Source organism: Phasianus colchicus, chromosome 2 (assembly GCF_987193195.1).
Source record: "Phasianus colchicus chromosome 2, bPhaCol1.hap1.1, whole genome shotgun sequence".
NCBI lineage: Eukaryota > Metazoa > Chordata > Aves > Galliformes > Phasianidae > Phasianus > Phasianus colchicus.
The window spans coordinates 9,136,094-9,163,452 of NC_143437.1; the positions used below are offsets into that span (position 1 = coordinate 9,136,094).

Genomic DNA, 27,359 nt, shown 5'->3' on the forward strand with positions numbered 1-27,359 from the left:
TGTCAGTAGTAGCAGATAACAATCTGTGTTTCTTTCTTCAGACATCACAAACCACAACCAATTCAGAAGTTTCTGTTCAACTGTAACTTCGCCTCAGCCTATGCGTGTCTTACACTCCCTGTTGGAATGCTACAGGAGAACTGGAGAGGGACTTTTTATAAGGGCAGGTAGCAACAGGATGAGGAGAAATGATTTTAAACTTTAAGAGGGTAGATCTAGACTAGATATTAGGAAGAAATTCTTTACTGTGAGGGTGATAAGACACTGGAACAGGTTGCCCAGTGAGGCTGTGGATGCCCCCTCCCTGGAGGCATTCAAGGCCAGGCTGGATGGGGCTGTGAGCAGCCTGGTCTAGAGGGAGCTGTGCCTGCCTATAGCAGGGGGTTGGACTACATCATCTTAAAAGTCCCTTCTAACCCAAACCATTCTATGATTCCACCAAAGCTCCACCTGGGTACTCCTGTAAATTTTATGATGATTTTTTCTAATGGAGCACTAATAGAGCATTACTAAAACTTTATCAAATTAATCAACATAATTGTATGGGATAAAGATTTTGTGTATATGAGATGCTGTTTTTCAAGTCTGTGACAGTTATATGCTATCTGAAGGGTTATCCTTAATGGCACACTTCTGTTCTGGCAAAAGATTATATGATTTGAATAATTCTTTCAATACAAAAAAAAAAAAAAAGCATTTTATTGAAGATTTCTAAGAGAACACAAGAAATGGGAGCTAAAGCAGGAACCTGGTAAAGAATGGGTGCAGAATTTTAGTTTTTTAACAATTACAATTCAAAAAAAAAAAAAACCTACATAAATCCATACAAAGCATTATCACACATAAAAACTATAAAGCAAGAAAATGGTAGTTCTTGCAATCAATTTAAAAAAAAAAACAACTTCAAGAGCTGCATCCTGTTTTCACATCTTTCATGGTGTAACTTTTGTTCTGGAAATGATTTCATTCACGAAACTGTTGTTCTTTGCCAACACATCAGCTCTCAGCTGCTTCAGCTTGGTTTTGATGTCTTCTTCTGACATATCTGTCAGGGGCAATGCTTTCACTTGACAGAGAAAATCCTGAATGATCTTTTCACCTTCCTAAAACAGAGTGAGGGGAAGGATGGGAAAAAGAAAACAAAAAGAATTGTTACACTGCAAGCAGGTTATTTCCAAATTATGCCAAAAACACAAAGTCCTATTCAGCATCAGGAGCTTTTCACAGACAAACCTTGCTATTATGTATAATCCTGTTATACTGTTTTGGGGAGTTCTTTCCCCTTTCTATCCATGAGCAAAAACTATGAGTTTATTGACAGAGACTAATTTTAATACTGAGAGCTCCTATGCATGTTTCACATTTAATTCCATCGTGTAACCACATCAGGAAAAAATTGCTAGAGCAGCAATAGCTTGGGAGAGGCCATGTTACTTTTTGGACGAACTGTAAATCCGAATCAACATTTCCATATGCAAAAAGATAGAGCAAACTGTTACCAAGCAACTGGAGAGTGGCTGTCACCACTGAGAAGAGATGATAATTAAGCTTCATGCATATGCTTTTACACAAATAGGCAAAGTACAACTTTTAAACAGCTTGAATAGTGAGAACAAACATGTCAATGGACAGTGTTCAGGATTCCTGTATCAGAAACAATTTGGCCTGAACACAGATTTCTGCTTAGTCCTCTATGTTTTCTACAGTAATACTCTACTACAAAGCATTTGTACTTTGATTTTAATATTTAGATCTGGCGCAAAGTGCTTTCAGGGCAGAAGTCTCCAAAGCATTGGAAATATAATAGCACGGCTGTCTCCTCGAACATGATGTGAATAAAGGCAGACAAATTGTGTGGAGAAGACCTCTAACACTATGTGCTTCGAGAGTTTATGATCTATTATTTACTATCAAATATATTATGAACTGTCAAAGAATAAAACATGACACTGTATTTGTCCGAGCATTTGCCACATCTGTTTAATTTATAATCAGTTTAAAATCATGCAGTTAGATCCAACTGAACTGGAAAATACTCCACCATGATACCTAGCAAGTTGGCATATTGGACATAGTGCTGCTGATGCAGTTGGAGGGAACTTCCTAATACCAACTGGCAGGACAAACCAGAGATCATTCACCAGTAAGGTGAGATTCTTACTGAGCCAAGAACACATGCGTGGACCACCAAAACTGAAAATAAAGGAGCAGCCTTTGCCTAAAGTAAAGTGTTTTTTAATGTAGAAAGTGCTTACAGAAGATTAGCACTTCAAGGCTTCCACATAATGAAGAATTACCAAGGTTGCAATTGTTCTATAAAAATGAAAAACGAGTTACAAAGCCGCCAAGTTCTCAGGCCAGAACTGAGATCTGTTATCAGATTGATATGCTTATGTTAAGAAAGGCACAGAGAGCCTATCAGGAAAAGGCAAAGCAAATAGTAGGACAGCATGTGCTTTGGGAAAATCTGAGTCCTAAAACTATTTTCCTCAGGCTACCCCATGTAAACAAATGGGCAAAAAAATGCTGTTAGTAAACCTCTCTTTCTCTGTAGCATTTCTTGGCTGCTGGCTCTCCTTCAGATTCCTTGGGCCTGCCAATGTCTTGAAACTCCTCCAGTTCCAGTGCTTTCTCTCTTGCACTTTCTATCACATGTTTTGGGAAAGCTGCCAACTCTGCTACATGTATTCCAAAACTCTGGTCACAAACACCTGGGCGGAGAGAAAAATAACCTGTAAAGAATTCTCAAGAAACAACTGGCCTACACAGAGATTATACAAACTAATACGTAATAATTTTCCGTTCTGAAGGAGTTTGTGTGTGATGTGTGGTTTGGTCTTCACAGTGCTCTTTTTATTTCGTTTTTGGGCTATATATGATATGATAACAGAGATTAAGAATATGCTCTCATTAAATTAAGCTCTCCTGGAACAGTAACTGCAGACCTACAGAAGTCCTTTGAGGAGAAATGGAAAACGCTCTGCAGGCAGAACAAATTTCCCTTTAGTGCATGAATGAAACTGAACAATATTTTTTTTTTAATTAAAGTGCTTCAGCACAATCTGTGGAAAATAATCATCTGCACCGTTTATAAAAAGATGTAAGAAGTGCATTTAGACCCATACATAAAGATGCTCTGGTGTATTCTCATTCCTCCTCCTCCTCCTCTGCGTCAGTACCACACAGCTTCCTAGCTTCCAGGAAGAGTTTAATTATATCAAAACCTTTCATCTCTAAGTTTACACTTACTTCAATTAATACCCTGTTCATAACACTGAGTTGAGAACGAAAGTTCTCACACTTGCTCAGAATATGTCAATTATACACGGTTACATAAAATCATTTTCACTTCAATATCAAAAGCTATTCTTTTATATCACCATCATTTTGAGTGGCCACCCACAAATATTACATCTATCCTTTTCGTTCTCGTCTCCAGCAAAAAGTTATAATAAATTAATTACACATTTTAAATGACAACTAATCATCTGCTAAATACTGGGTAACTGAAGAAAAGGCAAAGAAAACAATAGTATTTAGACCTTTTCTGTTTCACTAACTATACACAGGTTTGTTTTGTTTTTTAAAGAAAATTACTATTTTTAAGCAGACATTTGTTTTCTTGATTTTGCTTTAAGAACACACATCTGCACAAACAAAGTTAACTCCAGTTTCTGCTGATAGAATCGTGGAACTGAGGCTTGGAGGACTGTACCCAGTTTTTCTGTCACTCACAAAGAATGAAGAGCAGAAGGAAAATACTACACACTTCCTTATCGTGCACTTTAGATTTAGTTATACATTGCAAATTAAATAAAAGCTGTTGTTTGTTTCAAAACACAACTGCATGCGAGCTGCCTCCTCTTACATCATTGCTCCAACAAAGTAATTCTTCCAAAAAAGAAAAAGCACAAAACTAAAATCAGAACCTTATACAAAAGACAATTTGTATATACAAATTATAAGATACAATTATAATATAAAAATACAATTCAAGTAATGCATTTGAAGATGAAGATTTCATATCACATTTAATCTGATCGAGGTTTTAGTAGATGCTATGCTCAATAGCACATCCAAAAAATTGGACTAATGGAAAAAAAAAACCACCACTTCAAACTCAAAGAAAAAATGTGAAGGACTAAAACTGGGAAAACTGTTCAAAGAAAAAAATGAAACATGGCTTCTAGAAGGGGTGAATGAATACAGGGATGGGAATTAATGGGAAGGAGTGAATTGATACAGGTTAAAAAAAAGGAGAGGACTGAAGAGCCAGGGCCACCAACTCAGACTGACCAGGAACAAAGTCTGTACAGTGCCTAGAAAACTGCATGTACAGAAGGGAGAACAGAGGCCATTTAAGATCTCAAAAGAGAGCTCACAAGGAGTTAAGAGAAAGAAGATGGCAGCAAGATCTGAGATTCTCTGCTGAGCTCTAAGACAGCAGCACTTCTGGTTGTTCTTTTATTGCTCTTGCTTTAGCAACCTCTTAGCTTTAGAGAGCAGTGTCTGAAAGTTAATTGCAAGACTACAGCCAGAGGTGAATGTAAGATTAGCAGCAGTTCCACAAATAATCGAAGAGCAAGTATTGTTCTATGGATTCAAAAGCAGAAGCAAGCTACTTGTTATTTTATTATAATGTCATTTCCTAAAAACTAAAGCATGCAACTTTTCTAATACCAAACTACTGCACAAATTGAGCAACAACTTTCTTCAGTAAGTAACTCTAACAATAATGAAACAGACATTATTGAAAAAATGCCAGCAAAGTTGTATTCAGTTCCTTTTAAAAAAAACATTCAAGGAGGATAAGTCCTTTCTGTACAATTTACAAAAAATAACTCAATTCCAAAAGAAATCTAGGAAAACAGAAAAGAACATTCTGGAGCCCTTCTTTCTGCCCTTGAAATAGAGCAACTACAAAAGCATTAATTTGAGTATGAGAAATAACATAGAAATCTTAACAAGTAATCATCACCATCACCAGCTGTGTTCAAAGATGGCACAGAGCCTCTGCCATTCACATTATTTATCCATAAAGAGAGCACGTCAGCATGTCCTCTATAAAACCTAAGCTTGGAGTACTACACATGAAGTAACTTTTCACGTTCCTTTCCACTAATATTTCTTCCTCCCTCTCTCAGGGAGAAATGAAGCCACCATTTTCGCCGTTGATATTCTTACCTGCCTTGACACGATACAGCATTGTCAGTGTGTCGTCACTGGTTAGAGCAGTAACATGTAGGTTATTTACTGTTGGAACTTGATCAGCAAGAGCTGTCAGTTCATGAAAATGTGTAGCAAACATACAGAAAGCACAAATTTTGCTAGCAATGTACTCTGAAATAGCCCACGCCAAGCCAAAGCCATCGTAGGTCGAAGTTCCTCTTCCCAGCTCATCAATAATTATCAAAGAGTTTTCAGATGCTGTCCTAAAACAGAAAAGAATCAAGTTTGAGCAAAGCATAAACTCTGGATACTGGATGACCACAAATCATACTGTAGAGGCACAATATCAGGCACAAGACAACAACAGTTTACATGACAACATATGAATAAAGTACCCATAGTGTCACAAACTATTCCAAGTTAGAGCTTCTTTAGCCCATCTAGGCTTTGGCTTTCTGGTAGCAGCTGCGTCTGACGGCTGAAATAAATAGTAGGCTACTTCAAGAACTTACAGTCCTACTGTAAAGGACTTGAGGTCTCAGATCCTAAAAGAAAATCTTAAGATGCTAGAAGAGAATGGTAAGATGTAACATTCTTAGAGTGCATCCTTTCCAATCAACACCAATCAAATGAAAGAAGTGCAGGACTTACCTAAGGATTGAAGCAGTTTCCAACATTTCAGCCATGAAAGTAGACACACCTTTCAGCTGACTGTCTCCAGCTCCTACTCGAGCCAGGATGCAATCCACAATGGTTATTTCTGCAGAGTCGCATGGTACAAAGCACCCAATTTGGGCCATAAGAACAATGACTCCTGTCTGTCGGATATACGTTGACTTTCCACCCATGTTGGGGCCTACAGAAGAAATTTTGCAAAGGAATTTAAAACCAGTACCTTTTACAATTCCACACTCCTTTTAAAGGAAAGCAAGCTGTTAAAACTGAAAAAAAAAAAAAAAACCCAACAAAAAACAACATATAAACTTACTCTTTTGTCAGGAGAAAGAAGACTTGTCTAACAAGTACAGCTAGGAGGGCTACTACTACTAAAGGTTACTGTTTTGATAGGCATTCCTTTCTTTTTTTTTTCTTTTTTTTTTTAAGAGAAGGGAGGAATGAAAGGTTACATAAGTTTGGTGAGTTTTCAGAAGTGTAAGCAGTCATCTAAAATGCATGTTCGTACCTAAAATTAACAAGCTTTCATTGTAAAGTCATCAGTATTGCTGCTTAAGAACAAAAATAATTTGCTTTTACTTCAAACAACAATCAGTATTTGTCTGCAAAAATGAAGTAGTTTACTTAACAGACTGGGTTCAAGCTTTCTGGTGATTTAAATTACAATCTAAAGGGATTCTGAATCATCAAAAACATGTATTATGCAATTAGAACTTAACTGAAGCACAAATGAAATAAAAAGTGCTTTCCAAACAAACTGATCATTAAAACCAATTTTACGCTTTCATAACCAGAAAAACAAGAGTGCTGCCATGCATTTATTCAGATTCTTAGTTTTTCTTTTTGATCGTTTTAGAAGTGTTCATTAATCATTCTCTAATTTCAGATCTTTGCTACTCAGAATGTGTTAAGCATATCTGAATGGAAATTAAAATTCAATTAAATGTATAAACACTAAAAAGGTTTTCCTGTATAGTAAAATTCTCTTAATTTCACCAGAGATTAGGAGAAAAAAAAAAAGTATAGTCATTAAAACATGCTTTGCATTTTAAATTGACGAACAAGGAAAACATTAACAAAGTGGGTGTTTAAAGTCTTGCCTACAGCAGATGCCTACATGATGGCTACAGTACAATTGATGCCTCATGGAATTTTCCAATTCACTTCAGTAGGGTTAGACTCTCCAGCTCCTGAGGCTGTCTGGCTTGCGAAGGGACATTCAGTAAAGCAAAGAATACATGTATTAAGGATGAGTTTTCTTACTTCCTGATATCCCAGCAGCCTTCCTCTTCTTCCCAAATCACTATTTCTAAATTAGTGACCAACTTCTCCAAATAGTGCACACCATAATTACAATCGTAACAACTCACTCCATGACTGGTAGTTTGGAAGATATCTTTATGTCCATAAGCAGGAGGAATAGGACAAGAACATTGTGGACAGATACATATATATATATATATATATAAGCAATGCTCACTCTTTCTTATGTAGAATCACTGAATCTCCCAAACTGAAGGGACCCATAAGGATCATCAGCACCAACTCTTGGCTCCATACAGGACCACCCAAAAATCAGACCGTAGAACACATTTTTCCTAGTTAAATCTCATCCCATATAGAGACACATGAATAATTTGCTCGCCACTCCCACTTTCTTGATTAATTATTCTCACATAGCTTTCCCCTTCCCTTCCCTTCTGTTTTAAAAGGCATCATCATTGGAAATACTTGAAACATTTAAAACCTAAGTATTAAGCAAAAAACAAGTAACAAACATTTACCAGTAATAATGTGGAACATCTGCTTGCCCTTCTCAAATGTAACATCATTGGGGATGAAGGCCACCTCATCTTGCACTTCGATGCAAGGATGCCTGGCGCCTTTCAGCACAATCCTTCCTTGCCCCTTTTCCAGAATGACAGGACGAACATACGGCACTGGCGCTCCGTTTGACACATGAGCAAAACTGACAATTGCATCTAACTGAGCTATTACATCATTCATGGTCTGTATTGGCTCTGCATAACCTGTTTTTGATTACAGAGAGACAAATTCAACAGTTAGAAATGTGAAAGAGGTGATGGACAGGGTGAAACATCTAACATCTGCAATAGGAATAATATTATTTCTTCACCATCCTTCACAGCCAAGTCCCTCAGTTCCTTATTTTTTTTGCCCACTCTGCCTCCTACTCAGCCTGCTGTTAGGGTGGGGATGCCCATAGTCAGGGAGGGAAGAGGATGACAGATGTGGCCTCTATGGATATATTTTTGTCCCTGTTATGGGAGAAGCATTTGAATGTGCCCCACCACTGCTTATCTGTAGCAATTCCAGGAAAAGGTCTGACCTTAAGACAATGCATTTCATACTTTCAACAATAGACTAAAGGCCCCAAACCATTTTTCTCACATTCTTTAGGGAAGGTTAAGGTCCTTCTCTGCAGAAGGGCTTACAGGCAGCAAGTCCTCCCAGCATTCCAGACTGCCATGCATATCAACAATGACATTCACCTGAAGCGATGTTAATAATTTCCTTAACAATTGCATCCTGAGCCTCTTCGTACTCTTCTCTGTTCTTTATGTAATCCTCATTGATGGCACTCAGCTTGCTGTGAAAAAAACGGCAACATTTAGAGGTTGTGATGTCCTCTGCCTTCTGGCCACCTCCCAAGAAACTCACTTCTCTAATGGTAACTCCAGCAGTAACTGTTACACCTGAAGTCACAGTTTCATTGTTTGTCTGAAACAGACCGTGTATTAATCGCTGCTGTTTTAACCATTCCATACATAATACAGGAAGCAGATATAGACAAACTTGTCTCCAGTCTGAAGTCCATCTGGTGGTTGACTAGTAGCAGCATTTTTTGGGGTTTATGCCTCAATTTAACACCCTGGATGATGGAACTGAACACACTTTCAAATGCATTCTCAGCAGTGCTGTGAGCACCACGTTAAGATCAGCCACCACTACGCTGTAGGACAGGGCTGCCTTTCATCGGGTTAGACCAGAGAACCAAGTGGACAAGAATTTCAAAGCACAGGCAAATACAAAGTCCTGCATGTGGGATGAATAACTCCATGTAAGAGTACAGACCGAGTGTGGTCCACATGCCTACAAAACAGCTTTACATAAAAGAGCTGGGAGATACAGGGAAGGAAGCGTGCTTTTTCAGTCTCGAGAGGAGAGGCATCAAATTCTTCTTACAGGTGCAGGGAAAAAGAATGGTACTAAACACTCAAATAACAACATAAATTCTCATTACATGTGATAAAGAAAGAGGCATTAAGCACTGGAGCTCACGTCCCTACAGGTTATGAAGGATGCTTGAAGAACAGACAAATGGACACAGCAATGAGCCACCTCATTTAACTTGAAGCATCTAGCTTCAAAGGTGACTCTATTCTAATAGAGGGATTGGACCAGTTAAACTCAAGAGATTCTCTTAAGCTTCGTAGCTTCATAGAATAGAATGATAGAACATCCTGAATTGAAGGGACCCACAATGATCATTGAGTCCAACCCTGGGCTCCACACAGACTACCCAAACCCTATGGCTGAGAGTGCTGTCCAAACTCTCCCTGAGCTTACAGAACCTCAGGACACAAGACCAATACTTATGACCAACAAAGATTACAGCATAATTTGGAAAAGATAATTACCAACAAAACTACTGCATGTCATATTTGGTGATAAACACAAATAGCTCTTCTCTTATTTCAGCTTGTAAAAGTGTCTATATAAACACTCACACTGAATGCAATTACACGGGTAGGTGCAGCTAAAACAGATAAATTAGCCAAAGTCAGATGAATAAAAATAGCTAACAGTTGGCAAAGAAAATGGGGAATGAAGGCATGTGCTTTTAACAGAAACTGCATGACTTCTCCTCAGTCTCGCTCAGTGTATCAATCTGTGAGCCAACCAAAAAGGTGAAAATTCAGACACTCAAGATGTACAAAAAGCTGCTTATTGGAAAAACTAGACAGAGGAATCAGTGCTTCTTTTGCAACAGAAAGATTACCAGTATTACCTCATACCTGTTTGTAAATTTCACACCATTCTTCTGTGTATCAGTTATCTTGTACTTTGAATTGTTCCTAAGAACCTTTTCTTCCTTGCAAGTAATTCGAAAGTGGTGTCCAAACTGTGAATTTGACTCCAATTTGATACTTTTACCAGCTTCCAAACCTTTTAGATGAAAAGAAGAAAAAACAAATACTATTATCAAAATCCTTTTGGTTGTGCTGTTTCTGCTCAATAATCCCAGCTCATATGATGCAGCCTCTCCACGCTCTTCAGTATACTTGTTTTGGTTCTGTACATACATGAGAAATACCTAAACCTAACAGAATTTTACTGGTTCCTTCCCTGCTCTTACCTTTGATATGCCCTCAAACTGCATATGGAAATGAAGTGCACCATTACTGTACTGCTACATATTCCCCAGAAAAATGAAAAACATTCATAGCATGCTGCAAGGACATTCTACTTGCTGTTGTAAACACAGCATGTATAGCCTAGTGATTCTTTTATTAACACATACTATTGCTGGTGGGATTTCTCATCCTTACATAGCCTTGCCTTTCCTTCTTTATATCTAGGTATCTTGTTTAAATAAAATTAAAAAAAAAACTAGGCTTAATTAAGAATGAGATGAGTTGCAGGCAGTACGTTGCAACACTGAAATATTCTGTAACACTATCTTAAAAAAAAGCCAAGTCCTAACCTGCAATAACTCAGTTTCCAATAGACAACACTGTAACAATTAAAGTCACTTCGAACTAAGGGCAATAGTAAATGGAACAACAGAAACACCCCTTACTCCCCCTACGTACTTCTCTAAGCCAGTTTTCATCACTTGGTCTCAAAAAAATTAAGTAATTAAAAGGAGGTAAGAAATAAAGGTACTTCCACCCCCTACCAAGCTCTTTGGCTGCACTCTTTAACAAGGTCTGCATGTTTTCTTCCAGCTCATTCATCTTCTCTCGCAATTCTGTCAGGTTGGGGTCAAAAGAAGCCTTAACAAGGAACTCATGATTCTCCACCTAGGGGAAAAAATGAAAAACAATTTGTACAAATGAGGTGGTAATAAAAAGAATAATCTCCTTCACTGCCTACTTTCTCTGTACTTTCACTCAGCCTGCTATTTTGGTTGTGGTTTTGCTGCATGCCAAAACACTGCAGTGATGTTCTCCAGCTGCTTAACCAGATATGTGGCCTCCACACATTTATGTGATTTTAGAGATTCCTCGTGAATCCTGCAGACATTGTGAAAGCAGCATAAACAAATTCATTCCCTGTTATAGCCCTGTTGATAGGTCTGTTACTCCAATTCCCTTCATATTTCTGCAAAAAGAACAGCTATGAATATTTATGACAGAACGTACAGCAGAACATTCCTGCTTTTATAGGGCAGATCCTGGTTCTGAAACAGAAAGGATAGGCTGAAAATGCCAAGAATGCCAAGCCTTGTCATGGCAGGTCAGACTAATAACCCAGAACTGATGACAGTCTGATACCTGGATATGTTCATTATGTGAAATAAGTAAATCTCAGTTCCAAGTGCTTCTCAATTTAATGAGGTGACAGTAAATGATTTGCAGACTCTGGTGCTATGTTGAGCTAGCTAATTAATTTGAAAAGCAAGTTCTTCTGTAAAGGGCTGTACTCTTAGGACTAAAATCAAAATGCTGTATAACAAAAGCAATAACAAATTCTGACGTTGTCCCAACTTGAGGCGAAGGTCGGAGCAGATCATTTTCCACAGCCCCTCATGGATCTAAGAGACACAGGAATGGAAGTGATGATTTCTCAACTTTATATTTTTTTAAACAGCTAGGTAAATGAATAACCACATCCCACACTTTCTGAACTCAGATGTTTCTTTTTATATTAGAATGCTTACCCTGAATAGATTCCTGGCATAATTTAGTTGCTATGACAACCTGTCCTTCAATCACACTCAGAACAGAGCTCAGCGTTTTGTATGAATACCCAAACATCTAAGAGGAACTGAAAGCCAAATGTTCAAGTTTGAAGATTCCTACACAGAAGGTTCACTCTTCACAAAACCAATGTTGGTTTACCTGTAGCTATTTTAATTGATCCCAGTTTTTGAAGGAAAAACAACCACAAATTCAACAACATGTCCTATAGGACTTGGTTAAAAATAACTGACTTTCTAACCTATGTAGAAGAACAACAAAATATTTTTTAAGCTAAAGTTGAAAAGAAATGTGAAGAGCTTGGTGAATATTGAAACAACTGCTTGTTTTAAAGAATACAGAGTTCCATCACCAGATGGTCTGTAACTAGTAGATAGCTATAAATGTCTTCATTAGCATACATCATCAATTACAGCCACACGTCAGTTGAGCAGCCTTAAAGAGTATAAAACACAGGTGATGAACACATACACAGCACAAAGAAAGAAAAAAGGGCACCTCTTCCGCTTGAAAAAAATGTATGTTCAAAATTTTTTTAAGGTCAGTGTAGTTTTCCAAAGTGCAACAAATTGCTGTTCCTACCCTCAGGTAGAGCTCATCTTTCTACAGCCAGCTCAGATTGACATTTATGACAATCCAAAAAGCCTCCCAAGTTTTCCAAAACTACTGAAGCATCTTGTCAGTAACAAACATTAAGCAAGTGTCTGAGCAAGCAGATGAAATAGCAACACTAGAAAAATGTGTGTGTTTTGAGTGCATCGCTCCAATTCTCCAACAAAGATGATAAATTGCACCAAAAACTTTGGCACTGTTTCACTTTCAGTAACCAGACTTTCAGTTTTCCTCTGGAACAGAAACTGGTTTTGCTTGCAGAATTGGTCCTATCTGCAGTAATGTTTTATAAGTACAGGTGAGAGGCTAAATTAATTTTTGTGGCTTTTTTTCTAGCAAGAAACTTCTTTACACTGCAAAGTAAACTTCATCTTTGTATCAAGGTCAGTCATTTTCCAAACAAACTGTTGGTTATGAAGACTCTCTCTCAGCAAACAGAAGCATGCCTCCTGAACTCGATAAAGCAGAGAAATAAATAAGAAGCATACTCTGGCTACATCCTAGATTTGAGACATCGCAGTAACACTGAAATTATGAGGAAAAAAAAAGCAAAAAAGTGGCAAAGTAACTTCCCACTTGTAATACTTGTAATTGATGAGGTTTCTGGAAACAAGTTTCAGGTCCACAGCATCCATGTAACCAAAGAACTTTTTCACTGGTACTTCATCAATTAAGATATTCCACTGTTAAGATTAATATGACTCCTCATTCATACACACCATGACTAATCTAACAGTAACAACTTATACAGGCGATCAATTAATTTAGTGAGTGTGGAGCAGATTGTGACGTTCAATAAGAAATTTTAATAGCAAAGTAAACCTGTTCATCCACGCCAGCTCATACCTTATCCATATCCAATGTTGTTTCTATCATCTCCAGAAATTTTGAGAAGTCGGAGTGGATATCATTAAGAGGTGTTATAAACACTGCCAACAACAACATCTGGTGAGCTCCTGTTAAGAACACGAAAAATTACAAGATTTCACAACTTCACCAGAATTCATGTACCCAAGATAAACAGCACAACTATAGAGCTGAATATTTTTTATTTTAAACTTAAAACATTTGTACAGTTAGCTAGGCAGCAAAAAGAAATATGGAAATCAACACTGTTCTACCAAGGGAGAAAAAAAAAGCAAAATGACTTAAATTTGTCATTTTGATTGTACAAAAAATATATAAAAATTATAAAAAGAACATGGTGCAAAAGAGAAACTAAAATACAGTACAGCTTCACTGAAAGTGGATTGTGCCTGTGTACCACGAAGTCTGTCTCTCTTTGAGACAAAAAGAAATCCACAGGCTTCTCAATAGTGTGTCACACAAGAAGCTAAGATACAAGATTCATGATCATACAAAGATTAATAGGCAGATAAAGAGGACACCCATGACTTGCAAAAGATGAATGAGTTGGAAAGATATTAGCAGTACTGTTCCTCCAGGGCTCATACAGGCATTAATCTTTTGAAGATGTGAGCATTAATGATATTAACATACAAACAAAAGAAAGTTGCTTATGAAATTCACTAATATATACAGTGTGGAAGATAACAGAGGAAACTGGAGAAAATAAATCAAGAACATAACTAAATGTCCTTGAAAACTGAGCTAGCAGAAACAAAGCAAAGTTTACTAGTAAGTTTCAGTGTAGTTACAGACAAAAAAGTGCTCTGAGTAGGGAAATAATCCACTGGAAATGGTAAGGAATGTAGAACAACGGCACAACAATCAAGGAATGACCAACACTACAATGCGTAATAAAAAAAAATCGGTATTTCCCAAAGCAATGAGGAGGTATTCATAAGAAACTGTATATAACACAAGTCCTGTATCCTGCATATTTGCAGGCTTAAAATTGAGTGTCAGTGTGAAACGAGAAGAAAGGTGCTTTGGCAGCTTTTAAAGACAGAAGTCTAAGTACCTAGATTTTATGCCCAGCAATCTGAGTAATTAACAACCGCTTCCTTTTGCCAGCAATAGCAAAATGATTTGATGACTCAGTGTCCTTTCCTGTCTTATGCAGGTTTCTTATGTCTAAAAAATAAAAAATGGTCTTCACTCAGTACCCCACTCCTCAGCTTTCATCATCCATTAAAACAAACATCTCAACAAAGCAATGCTTCATACTGGGTGAAAGGCAATCATTGCTAATCACTCCGTGGTGCAGCTGCAGATGTATAGCTAGAATAAAAATAAGACATTCCACCTATTTCAAATTATTTGAGATATACTAGTGATGAATGCCCTACTAAGGCAGACTGATTCTATATAACGTGTAGAACAGGAACCTCTTGCAGTCCTGGAATTCACGCATACAGCAAGCTTAGTGGTTTCTCTCGAAGCCTGTAAAATTTGACTGTTTTCATACCTCAGTGTTAAGACAAAGAAACTCTACTGATCCAAATGACACCTAACAGAAAGAGACATGGACAGGAGGAGAGCATTTTGAAATGTTGATGATAGAAATCCAAGAGCTCCACACCAAGGCATAACCAAGCAGTCTGTATGAAAAAGCCAAAGGATTAAGCCAACTCAATGCAGCACGGCCCTTGTATCAAAATATGTATAAAGGTTTTTATATATTTTATGTATCTATCAGTTCTTTCACAGTTTTAAGATTTTAACTGCTTTTGGAAGAAACAGGCAGTATCCAAAAAATACATTTAGTTTCTGATGGATTTTTTAGAAGATTCATTATTTGAAGTCAGAAACCTGCAGTACAGAAAAGTGTAAGGTATTGGATAACCTCACTCAGTGTCTGCTCAAATAGAGTAAGGAAGTATTTGTAACCATACCACTTCAAAAATTCTTCATCTTTAAGGTTTCACTGCTTGATTCACAAAGGGATTGTCAACTTAGTGGCCTTCTATAAAAATATGAATTCTAGTAGGCTAGGACAGTTGTTGCTGTACTGAAGCAGATTCCTCTTATGCTGATACCATCTTATCTTCCATCTTCTTGGTAATATCCAGAAAAGAAAATAGTAACCTTTATTTTCTAGGGCTGTCATAGCGTTGAGCTTCCTACCACTGAAGATCAGTAGAAAGCCTGCCACGTTATTCTCCACAGCAGGAACATTTCACTACTTCAAAAAACAAAATGCTCTTCAAATGAAACCACTGATGTTTAAACAACACAAAAAATATTTTAATTACAACTCAAAACATATTTGAGAACCGTGTCTTCAAAAAGAACATCGTATTGTATGAAGAGTTATCTTGACTGTAAGATACACAAACATGCACATGACAGGTGAAGAATACTTAGAGATAAGCCACTGTCAAAGACTACAGCACTCAACAGCCTGTTTTGTTTTTAGGTACCTGACTGGTATTTTTCCAGCACAGTTCCAATTTAAATGCCTTAAGCTTTACTCCTGCAATAGAAGTATACAGGAAAAAACTGTATCTTTGGAAATCTACACACTATTCCTTGGCAGTCTCAACGCGTTACAAAACACTGAAAGCAGGGAGCAGCATTACCTTCATGTTTTTCTAGTGCTTGTACAACATTAGGCAGTTGGTGAATAGCTTGATACATTCGGTAACAGTCCTGTAAGGTTGCTGCTTGTCTCTGAAATCTCTTTGCTAGCCGGTTAAGATCTGGGAAGCGGCGCAAAAGATCTTCTTGAAGGCCCTGACGCAGTTCAGTATCTACCACAAAGGCTTCAACCAAATTCAACCTAAGTAAGATTTAACAAGGTTTAAGGGTTAGCATGACATGGTATGCGATTCTTTCACATCAGCAATTACAACAAGAACGTTTATAAGGAAGTTTCTATCTAAGCAAGAATACTCGCACTGTATCGTGCTCTGTGAATTTTACAGTTGGGTATCTAATGAACAGCACTGAAGGGAAACCATTTCAAACTGCCAACAGCTGTTCAGCAAGTATTTCAAAGCTCAGAATCTACTTGGAAATTAATCTTCCCTTGCATCATAAAAGTCAATGACCAAAATCTTCATCACTGCTCTCTCCAACCACTTGATCTATATTTTGGTTCTCATGAGCTCACCTTTTTTACCTTTTAGTTGCTTGTGTTTTTTGACATCATACTACACAAACAAATCTCTTTCATCCCACAATTCTCAGCTTGTTCAACTGCCTCCTGCAAAAGGACCTGTGAAAGGCATTTTGAAATACCTAATTTATTCATATTTTTTGCCTTTGTCCACTACAATGACAGGTTCAAAGAGTTCAGATCTGCACGACATAATTTTCCTCTACCAAAACTATGCTAATTAGACTAACATCGCATGACCTTCCTAGCACTGTTCTATTTTTCCCTCCTGTATTTGCCAGCCATACACATAAGGTTGACAGGTTTATGTTCATTTTGCAGAACAGGTTCCCATAAAGTAGGAATACATACAAGGCTGCTGAAAGGCAAGAGCTTTGTTAAGATAACAAGCCACATCTAATGCTCACAAGTAATAAAGATATCAAGGGAAAGGGCTTTTTGTAATATAAAGTTTATGGCTGAATAAACAAAGAAAACATGGGAAGAAATCAAAGCAAAAATCAAATGAAGGGATGCAAACAACAGATGACAATACTGGATAACTTGTTTCTGTCACATAATTGAGAGAGGAAAACAAAGCTGAAAGAAGAGGAAAAAAAAAAAAAGAGAGAAAAGTGGGGGGAATAAAGCAGAACTTTCCATCACAGATCTAAGGACGTGCAGTCAAGATAACAGAAACAATTACAACTATGGAAACTATGAAACTGCACTAGAACATAAATGAAACCCCTGTTTCAAGGCAGTTAGCTGTTCAGATGTGCAAATTCAAACTCTCAGGTGATGCAGCTCAAAACCAACACCAGTAGTACATACAGGAACAAGAACACTTCTAGGACTGCTCCAAAAAAGGACAGGATGATAAAACTGATAAAACTGATAAAACAGTTTATGATACTTGGACCCATAAAATCCCAAGTTCTGTCAGATATTTTCATGGGAAATAACTGAACTAACACAAAAAAAAAAATATGCTAATAACGAAATCAAATGAGAAATGCACTATTTTATGGGAGAAGCTCAGCTATTACTTTTGAAGAACATCTTAAAGGTATTAACTCCTCTTTCCCAGCCACAGAACAGTAGAGCCTTCTAAAGAGCTTACACTCTCCACCGGCTGAAGTCTTCATATGACTGCAGAATAAGATCAGCTTTCCTGTTTAAGCATTCAAGCTAACTATAGTCAATTTTATCAGAGAAATGCCACTTAGAAAAGAAGGGCATTAAGGATATTTGCAGACATACTGAAAGAATCCAGCAGAGGGCCACCAAGACCATCAGGGAGCAAGGAGAGTCTCTCCTGGGAGGAGAACCTGAGAAAACTGAGGCTGCTCAGCCTGGAGGAGGCTGGGGAGGAATCATCCTCGACTATAAAACCTGAAGGAAAGGTACAGAGATGACAGAGCCAGGCTCTGTTCAGCGGTGCCAGGACAAGAAGCAATGGGCACAAACTGGAACACAGAAGGCTCTATCTAAGTATCAGGATTGTGCTGGGGGGGGTGACTGAGCATAGGAACAGATGCACTGAGATGCTGAAGTGTCCTCATCCTTGGAGATGCTCAAATGCAGGCCCTGGGCAACCTGCTTTGCCTGAGCAGGGGGTTGGACCAGATGACCTCCAGATGTCATTTTCAATCTAAGTTGTTCTACAATTCTTTAATCAAACACAGATTTCAAGCAAAATGCAACTACTGCAGTTACATCATACGCATTCTTTCGACAGGTTGAGAGCAAAATAATAGTATGACAGCAACACAATCACTTTTCCCTAAAGAAGAAATAAAAATAGCAATCTGATTATTTCTTAAACAAAGATCTGAAAACTGGTTTGACATTTTTAACCAAGTTTTAGTTTAGTTTTGATTTCACTTGAGCTCCAAAATTCAAATGCAAGAGAAAGTGACCAAATGCTTAATCCTCATATTTACTATGCACCACTCAATGGCTGGTCAGGATGGAGTGGGAGATCTGAAAGTACCAACAAAGAGATACTGTGACAACCAATGCCACCTAACAGGTACACATTTACGGTACTGATTGCTGATCCTTGACCTAGAAGACAAATGATACTAATAACACGAAGAATACAAACAGCTTTTATGCACTCCTTCAGCTCAAATAGCAATGTTGTCTTTCCCTTACATGTAGGTGTCATGAAAAAAATCTGGTTTTATTTACATCCTCATAGCCTCTTCAGACAAGAAAACTAAAAGAAAATCTCTAGCAGTGGAAGAATCAACTTTGTATTTGTTTTCAAATGCCTCAGATCTTGATGGAAATTTCTTCCTGAAGAAGTGATGTGCCTGACATGTGCTTGACTTGCAGAGCTTTTAAGTTTCTAGGCAGTACTCACTGTCAATCTGTTTTAGAAGCAAAAGTAAATGAAAAGACAGGCAGTCTAAAAGTAGTTTTGAGAGTAGTAACCGTAGATGAAGGAAATAGAGAGCATTAAAGAAGTGCTGAGAGCTTCAAGTTACGAACATTTTACTAGTGAACTCAGAGGCTGTGACTTACAGAATGGCAAAGGTGATGTTTTTCTAACATTTCTAGAGGCTTACTGGAAAGCCAATGCCATTTACATTATCGCTAAATGACAGCTTCTTTCATGCAAAACATTTACTGCACCATGACACGCATGACAAAAATTAAATCACACTCCTTACAGTTAGCTCAGGTTCAACCTGTGTTCCAGAACTGTCTCTGCAGGCACTAAAGGCACTCCCAATGTTTTGTTAAAGTGTGTTTTAATTAAGTTGTTTAGACAAACCTCCAAGCTGATCACATTCTCCCCTCCCTTAGCAAGGATGCAGGCCACTAATTGAACTGCCTGAAATCAGTTTGCTGCTCTAGACAAGTACTGACCTGTACTTGCAAAAGTAGTGAAGGTCCTTTCAAAGATAATCAAAATGACTGAAGCAACACAGACTGCCTGCAGTACTTTGCAGGAACAGCTGTAGGCTAAAAAAGAACACAAAAATAGTGAAAACCTATCACAGACTAACTTATGGAAAGGGAATTCAGGGCCTGTAGTCCCAGTTCTCACTCAAAATGGGGCTGATATCAGCTGAATGGAATCCTACATTTATGCTGTGTGCAAACACAAGATATGTTTTACTTTTCTGAATGAAACTATGTTCACATTCAGCATATTTTTTTCCTCAGGATTGAACAGAAAGAGTGCTACTTAACGTTCTCCCACATATCTCACTTTCCAGTATCTAAAAAATAAACAAAACATACTGAAGTTTCTTTCTGTACTTCACTACAATACATTACCCAATAAATCCTATTCAGAATATCATCTGCACTTTCTGTCTCTGAAGCTACCTTTTAATTTCAGAGATATGCTGACTCCAAGAAGAGACAGGAGGCTCCATCTGAACTGCCACCTGAACTCGCTGTATGGTGAAAGCAAGGCTGGACTGTGCATACCTGGGAAACCAGCCAGACATAGGCAGAACACCACGCTTTTCAAGACAGACAAGAACCAGAACCCTCTGTTCTCTTTGCTCTGGTTAGAAGCTGTTTGAGGAGGTAAACATTATGTTATCTAAAACATAAGCACTACATACATTAATTTGTGATGTTACCATATCCTGTATTGATGGTTAATATGGATTAGTGATGTAACATCCAGTTCTACTTATCCATAAATACTGGAGAACACTGTGGGTTCAAAACTACTGAAAGTTAATCCATTTAGCTCCAAAAGATGACTTGCACCATCTACAGGTCTTAGCAGGGGGTTACAAGAGTCTGATTCCAAAGGTTTTGAGATGAACTGCCAGGCATCCAACCCTACACTACAGAATCAAAAGTTAAGCCAAGACACTTCCTGGATAACCAAAACAACAGGCTTACTCCAATAAAAAGTCATCTAACATCAGTCAAGCCTATGTAGTTTAGACTAGTTTGATGCGAAGTGTGCATCAGTGTTAAGCAGAGTGCTTTAACACATTCAAGCTAGGAAATTATCAGGAAAACCCATCCAGATGACAAAAGAACCACTGTTTTTCTATCTGGACCAATCATCAGGGTGTTTTCTTCTCAAGCTATCTATATGCTCTAAATTATAGCATGTTGAAATTCTGAATTCTTAAATTCAGAAATAAAAAACCACCCTGTAACCACAAATCTCTCAAAAGGTATTTGAACTTGTAAATTCCTTTTATCAGTCCCACTAATGGTTCATCTTATTATGTTTGTTCCTTTTTTTAAATAAGTGCAGGCCTACACACCATGAACAGCATTAAGATTGGAAGGATAGTACATTAGCAGCTTTTGAGCAAAATGCACTGCTTTTATCTGCAGGCATTCAGACTATGGCACAGCAATGCTGCTGAGTAAAATGAAAGGTATGATTGTAGTGTCCATAAGCACAACAGACTAAAACTAACTACATTTCATGAAGCACAAGCCAGCTGATTTGGTAGCTAGACAAAGTACAGGAGGCTATCAGTGAACTCTTTCAAACTCAATAATGGAATCCACCAACCTTTGCAAGCTTCATTGATAGCTAAATGCTACTGAAGTGCTCCCTTCCTCCTTTAAACACAGCTTCTGCTAAATATAGTCAACATTAACCATACAAACATCACATTTTCTGCCTACTACTTCAACTTCATAAAGAAAACATCATCATCTTTCTTCCAGACTTGCAGGACTTTTGGTGCACAATAATGATCAAACAAGACTGTCAAAAAGCAGTTCAGATTTCCAACATTTACTTTGTTAGAAGAAAACCACAAATGGGAGTAACTCATTCCAAAATCTTAAAATCAAGTTAACCATACAATTAATGTGGGCATAGATTTTAGGATCCAAAACTGGCAGAAGTAGAATATCCTGGGCATGTAATCAAGAACTAATGATGAAAGCTTAGTAACACATGCAAAATTAAGATAAAGCATTCAGTAAACCAGGGGACAAATACTTCCTAGGTTTAAAGCATTTTTAAGCTTGTTTGGATAAAGTTACTACACATCATTCAGCAAATTATTTGAAAACACATACAAAAAAATATAAAATTATACAAATCTAGAAAGAAGACTGCTCTTTGCATAGCTTCTTTAAACATTTGTGTGTCCAAGCTGAAATTTCTTTTTTGGCATTACTGATCCATGGTAAAGCCCAACAACATAGCCAAAAATACCTGCATTGCCTATCTGAAGTACAAGACTGACAATGTATCAAAGTTAAATTCCATTTTCTGGTTTATTCTGCTTTTTAAAGAAACAAATGGACTTCAAAATGCACTAACATACCATTTACTTGAGTTGTAAAAAGTTTGTGTTTAGGTGATAGAGGACAGCTATATTTAACATGAGCTTAAATGAAATTGTAGGCTTTCTCTGTGTGGAGAATAACACAAAATTAGCATATACACTCACTGGGGGAATGAGACATTTGTAGTTTCCCTTTCTGAAGGACTGAGAACTGTACAATCTCAGCAGTGAGTTGTCAAATGCTGCAAAGCTTCGTATTAACTGCTGCTGCTCTCTGCTGGTAGGGCTGACACGGGTGACAGGCAGCAGTATGAAGCAGCAAGGAAGATGAAGACCATATTTGGGCCACATTATCTGCACAAGATATGGTAAGAGTGCCCTGTTTCATACTAAGGGATTTGGCTTCTAGAAATACAAAGAGATCACTACTGCTTAATTTCTTTTTTATTGGTAAACTTGAAATGGGATCAAGATGCAGCGTGAAGTTAGAAAGCAGCACCTTAGCCTGTAGCATGAATCATCTGACCATCTAAGCATATTATACTTCCTCTCTAAAAAGTTGTAATTGTAAATTATCTAACAGTGAGCTGTCAGTATGCATCTCATTGAGCAGAAAACTTTCTGTTCTGTTGAACTACAACATGTCAGAGTATAGCACACAAAAACCTCCAGCCACCATTTCTAACAAGTGAAAAACTGATTTCTTGGTTGTAGTATTTTGCTTAAGAAAAAGGGACCTTCCGTAAAACAGTTACAACTTGCATAAAGTCCAGCAAACACACAACAATTTTACCTTTCTTCAATTCTATTCTTGTCCATCAGCGGCTGTTTGATCCACTGATTAACCAGTCTTTGTCCTTGAGGGGTTCTGCATTTATTTAGTAAACCAGCCAGAGACTGTGTATTATTAGCATTTTCCACAGAACTCTGGAAAGGAAAAGAAAAAGAGTTAAGTTTACTGACACCCACTGACTGGCACTCCAGTTCACTCCTTAAGAACAGATCCATTTTTTCTGTATGAGACCTAGCACCATCAAAGAAGGCACTGCATTAAAGCAGCTGCACTGCTTCCTGGAACATACCTAGTCATTGGGTAGTATATTCTTTGAATAGGAGAAGTGGAAACATATCTAGATACTTGCTAGTTTGCCCTTTGTAAGGTGAAAAAACAAGGATCCCATCCATTAAAAAAAAAAAAAAAAGTAGAATAAGACTGTTCAGACTACAGCTCACTATAGTACTGCTTTTGGCTTAATATTAATTGCACTCAAGAGAGCCTTATGGTCATTTTTCTAGGATTTCTGCTTGGTTGTTTTGCACAAACAGTTGGGTAGCAAAAATCATGTTTAAGACTGACAAATAACAAATGATCTTGTTTCAACTCACAACTTTGAAATTAAAACCTCAGTCACTTTCTACCCTAGAATGCCTGCAATTAAAACAGTGTGTAGGGATTCATCCAGATCTGGATGTCTGTAAACAGCTGGAACGTAGAATTAGCACTACAAGAGGAAACTCAGCAAGAGGGTATATATTGATGGTTTAACCTCCAGATAACACCTTCAGTGTTCTGGACAGAATAGTGTATGAAAAACTCCTGAATCCAAGAAAGCACCAGAGAATACAAATAAGCTACCCCAGCACATCCAAGTGAGACAGCTACAGTTTTGTATAATCAACTGCATCTGCTGCATCATCAGAAATTCACCTACATACTTCATACATTCAGACTTTTCCAAAAACAGCATGACTGTAGAAATTATTTTGGAGTTCCACACCACACAACTACCGAACTCAACTCTTCTTCCATCCCCCAAACCTGCTCCTGCCACTGAGGATGAGAACTGCTCTGACTACAGTCAAGGAAAGCTAATGCCCTCTCTCCTCTGGCTAGCCAGGCTCCTCAACAGCTGCAAGCAGGTTATCTCCAAGGCACTTCCCATTCTGCATTCTACACCTTCCTGCCACTCTTACAATCTTCTCTTCTGCATTCAAAGGCAAACAAGGGAACAAAACAGAACAAAGAGTGTTAACAGTTGCGAACTGTTTAAAACATACTCTATATGAGAGTAGCCAAAAACAAAGCTAAAAAAGCAGAAGCTGACATTAATCAGGATGTGGGAAGCTGTGACTGTTTATCAAGCAGCTAGACGAGTATATTGCAAAACACAGATCAATCCAAGCGTGCATTTCTTACCTGGAACAGGTTGAGGGCTTGGACAGCTGCATTGTCTAGAACCATATACTGACTAAGATCAAAAGTAGTCAGTTCAAATTGTCCAAAGTTAGAGTCATCTGACAGCAACTCCAAAAACTTGATAACGGCTGACAAAGATGAAACAGCAACCTGAAGAAGAGAAGAGAAGGGAAGGCAAGGGAAGGCAAGGGAAGGCAAGGGAATACCGATTACCAAATATTCTAGTTAGAAATATTCCTGAACCATGGAGCATTTGATAATAAAGAAAATTACTAGAAATAGTCAGGCAGAGTCTCTGAGCTACGACAATTTCAACAGGGTTACAGGAGATTCATCACTTTTTTCTAGGGCACTACAGCTTCTTTCTAGGTAGGTGTAAGAACAACAAACTAGATACTTGCTTAATCTGATAAACAAAGATGTGAAGAGCATGCCATGCCAACTTGCCAAAGCTCTTATCAGGACATTTCTGGCCCAGGAACAGAAACAAGTTATAGCAGATAGATATCATGTATCATTTGAGCACATGGTTTCATGGTTACAGACAGGATCTGATCTGGCTCACTGTAAGACCTTACACATGTCAATGCCAGCACAAAAGACAGTGAGCACGATTACTGACTTGTTTGGTTGTAACAGACTTCCAACAGTTTTAACCTGTTATGAAATCACACATTCGGGTGAATAACTCAGAGGATGCCCACTGCAAAGGTACAATGAAAGGTGTTTTAAAATAAATTTAAATATGTTTCCTCTTAAGTAACTGCCCAGAGCCCCACCCAACCTGGCCCTGAACACCTCCAGGGACAGGGCAACATACATCATATAACTGAGCTGTCAGATATGTAAATCACAAAAGCATTAGCATAAACAGCACTTTGTTTCCAAATATGAGTTTTCCCATTATGCAAAATAATCAAAGGATTATATTCCAGTCCTTAGGTAGATTGATTATGAATAGGAAGCACTTCTTGTTAGCAATCAATTTGTTTACCAGAGTTTACTACTTGAAAGAAATATATGAAATCTCACATTCTTCCAGGACTCATGGACACAAAGAGCCATGCAGAGCAGAACTGCTGAGGGCTTCAGCAAGAATGCAGTTTAACACAATGCATACCCTCAGAGGTATGGGAATCCAGCACAGAACAGGGTCAGGAAGGGTAGAGATCATCTTACAACAGGTGCACACACCACTCTGCTTCTAAAAAAATGGACACATCGAACAGTGCTCTGGGCTCACCTGCTTTTCCATCTCTGGCAATGCTGCACTGTTCATTTGTTCTCCTTTTCTCGATTTTAACAAGCGATTGAGATCCTGAACAATATCCTTTGTCGTGAAATCTGCCTTCTTTCTGTCTGTAATCAGGATTCCTCCTCTCTGAATGACCTGTTTGCCATAAAATACAGTCCCCAATTAATTTCAGTTTTCATTGGACAACTGCTCATCACCTAGAAGCACACCCTGAGAGAACTACTGCCCTTACCTGCCGCAGTTTCCCCATCTCTCCTGCAGTGTCTCCTCCTGGCAGCACACACTCCTTAGGTCCTAGCTGAACCAGCAGGGCCTCAAGGTTTGAGAACTGATCATTATCTGGGAACTCACAGACGCTCAGTTTTCTCAGCGTAGTGTCCACATACCCTACTCCTATTACTCTTTGTCCATCAGCAGAAGACAGCTTCACCCCCACAACCCCAATGGCCATTGACATATCATTGTTGGCAAAGAGAACTTCCTCAAACTGGGCAAGATTTCCCGGAGAACCCTATATGCAGGAGAAATAAAGTTTTAAAGAAGGTGTAAACACAAGATATGCTTGTTAAAACCAAACAAAACAAAGAAGAATTGGTAAAAACAGACCATTAATATAAAACATACAGCTTTTTAAACCACTAAAATTTTACACATCATCTATGGAAAGTGAGCTACCTCAGGCTTCTTCAGACCTGCAGCCTATGGCAAGGACACAGGATGAGCTCCTCCAGCAGCTGAAAGCACAGCAACGTACAACCAACTGCACAACTTACCATCATACCACCAGAGGCAGTCACTGAAACTGAGGGATGCAGCAAAGAGTCATTTCTTTATCCCCTTCCCTCTTACCATCATACAGAAAGGTAGAAAATTGTACCTTGTATGCTAAATACCAGTCGTTCTCTTTGACAGATTTACTCCCTGCTTTATTCTTGTAAACTTCCACTCTGTAATGACGAACCAGCAGCAAATCTCTCACAAAAGATTCAAAGTTCATTTTACTGAGCACAACGCTCTCCAGTTTCTGATTTCCTATGGAAAGAAAAGAAGAGGGAGGGAAAGGGGGACTTGTAAGACGCTTGAATGTGTTCATCACGTTTGTTTTCTGTAATCAAACCCTCCCCTAAGATAGAATTTACAGCCTTCAAAACTGATGTTCGTCTGATACCGAAGATCACATAAAACCCATGAAATAACACAAACCCCAAACGTTTCATTATTAACATTAGGCATGAAGAAAGCTTTCAGTCAGAGACACCAGATAAGGCCGTTGTGGAATGTTTTGAAACCAAAGCTTGAAGGACTTCATCTGTGAACTGAGCAGCACTGAACACAACACAGAAATGGGGCCCATACATGTGTCCCTGGTCTGGGAGGTATTCCAAAGCCCAGCTCTGACACTGTCACACTCTCTAAGATCTTCACAGATTTCTTCTCACGCAGCAGCCCATCGCTCACACCAAGAAGTGCAAAGCATATTCCAGTGCCGTTCTCTTTCTATTGACACTGCATAAAAAAAGTTTCACCCATCACAAACCGGTTCCAATCAAGTTTATTTTGTTAAGTATAAGCTCTGCAATATTAAGCTATTTGAGACGAATGATAACAGCAAGGTTTGCCTCTTCTGACGAAGTCTTACATCTGATGTCTGCAAGCTCTACCTCCGCATACCAAAAGATTATTAACAAAAAGGAGAAAGAAGCAGATAGAGAAAATCTTGAGCAATACATAATTAGACGTTATTCCCTGCTGCAGGCCATCGTGAGTCAATCACCTACGAACAGACGATTCGCACACGTGAACCTTGTCATTGCAAACCACGAACCACCTGCACTCGAGCAGTGGAGAAACACAGAATCACAGAGGTAGGAAGAGATCCCTGGGATCTCCGTCCCGCAGCACAACGCCGCTCCTTCCCCTCCCTGCCCTTCCCTGCCGCCGTGCCCCAGCGCCGCCCGCCGCCCAGCCCCGCACGCACCTGGCGCGCCCGCCAGCTGCCGGATGACGGCCCGCGTACGGAACAGCTCGCGGGCGGCCAGCCGCGCGTCCGCGCCGTGCACCGAGTAGTAGTCGCCGCGCTCGAAGAAGCGCACGGTGGTGTCTGGCTTCTCGAGCAGGGAGAGCACGGCGCGCACGAAGCCCGCCTCGGCCCCCGCGCCCTCCGGCCACACCGCTTCCCGCGGCGCCTCGGCCGCCATGCTGCCGCCTCCCGCCATCGCCCGCCGCTCGCGCGCCTCCCCGGGGCCGCCAGCCAATC

At 38.8% G+C, this 27,359-nt stretch overlaps 2 protein-coding genes across 2 annotated transcripts in view; one reads left to right on the plus strand and one right to left on the minus strand.

Annotated features, from left to right (window-relative positions):
- The window catches only part of KCNK12 (potassium two pore domain channel subfamily K member 12), a 108,875-nt gene extending 86,455 nt beyond the window's left edge, over positions 1–22,420 (plus strand). Inside the window, exons 4-5 of the mRNA XM_090134707.1 lie at positions 19,766–19,959; positions 21,935–22,420. The gene's annotated coding sequence lies outside the window, so the exon portion shown is untranslated. The remainder of the gene's footprint in view (positions 1–19,765; positions 19,960–21,934) is intronic.
- MSH2 (mutS homolog 2) lies at positions 185–27,329 on the minus strand. The gene is made up of 16 exons (XM_031598810.2): positions 27,081–27,329; positions 25,980–26,134; positions 25,335–25,613; positions 25,091–25,237; positions 23,848–23,997; positions 22,444–22,577; positions 15,890–16,089; positions 13,251–13,360; positions 10,769–10,892; positions 9,885–10,035; positions 8,358–8,455; positions 7,629–7,874; positions 5,821–6,025; positions 5,185–5,432; positions 2,539–2,711; positions 185–1,103 (listed from the first exon to the last, which is right to left on the minus strand). The coding sequence occupies exons 1-16, from the start codon at positions 27,316–27,318 to the stop codon at positions 933–935; spliced, it is 2,829 nt and encodes a 942-aa protein (XP_031454670.1). The 5' UTR covers positions 27,319–27,329; the 3' UTR covers positions 185–932.
- Positions 27,330–27,359: the final 30 nt, after the last annotated feature.

Bases quoted from the DNA above. Each gene is read 5' to 3' on its own strand.
- MSH2 (XM_031598810.2), bottom strand. From the start codon at position 27,318: ATGGCGGGAGGCGGCAGCATGGCGGCCGAGGCGCCGCGGGAAGCGGTG. The intron at 25,614-25,979 runs GTACAATTTTCT...TCCTGCATATAG, and splicing joins ACTGGTATTTAGCATACAAG to GGTTCTCCGGGAAATCTTGC. The intron at 13,361-15,889 runs GTAATGCTGCTC...TGTTCTTAACAG, and splicing joins AGCACTAGAAAAACATGAAG to GAGCTCACCAGATGTTGTTG.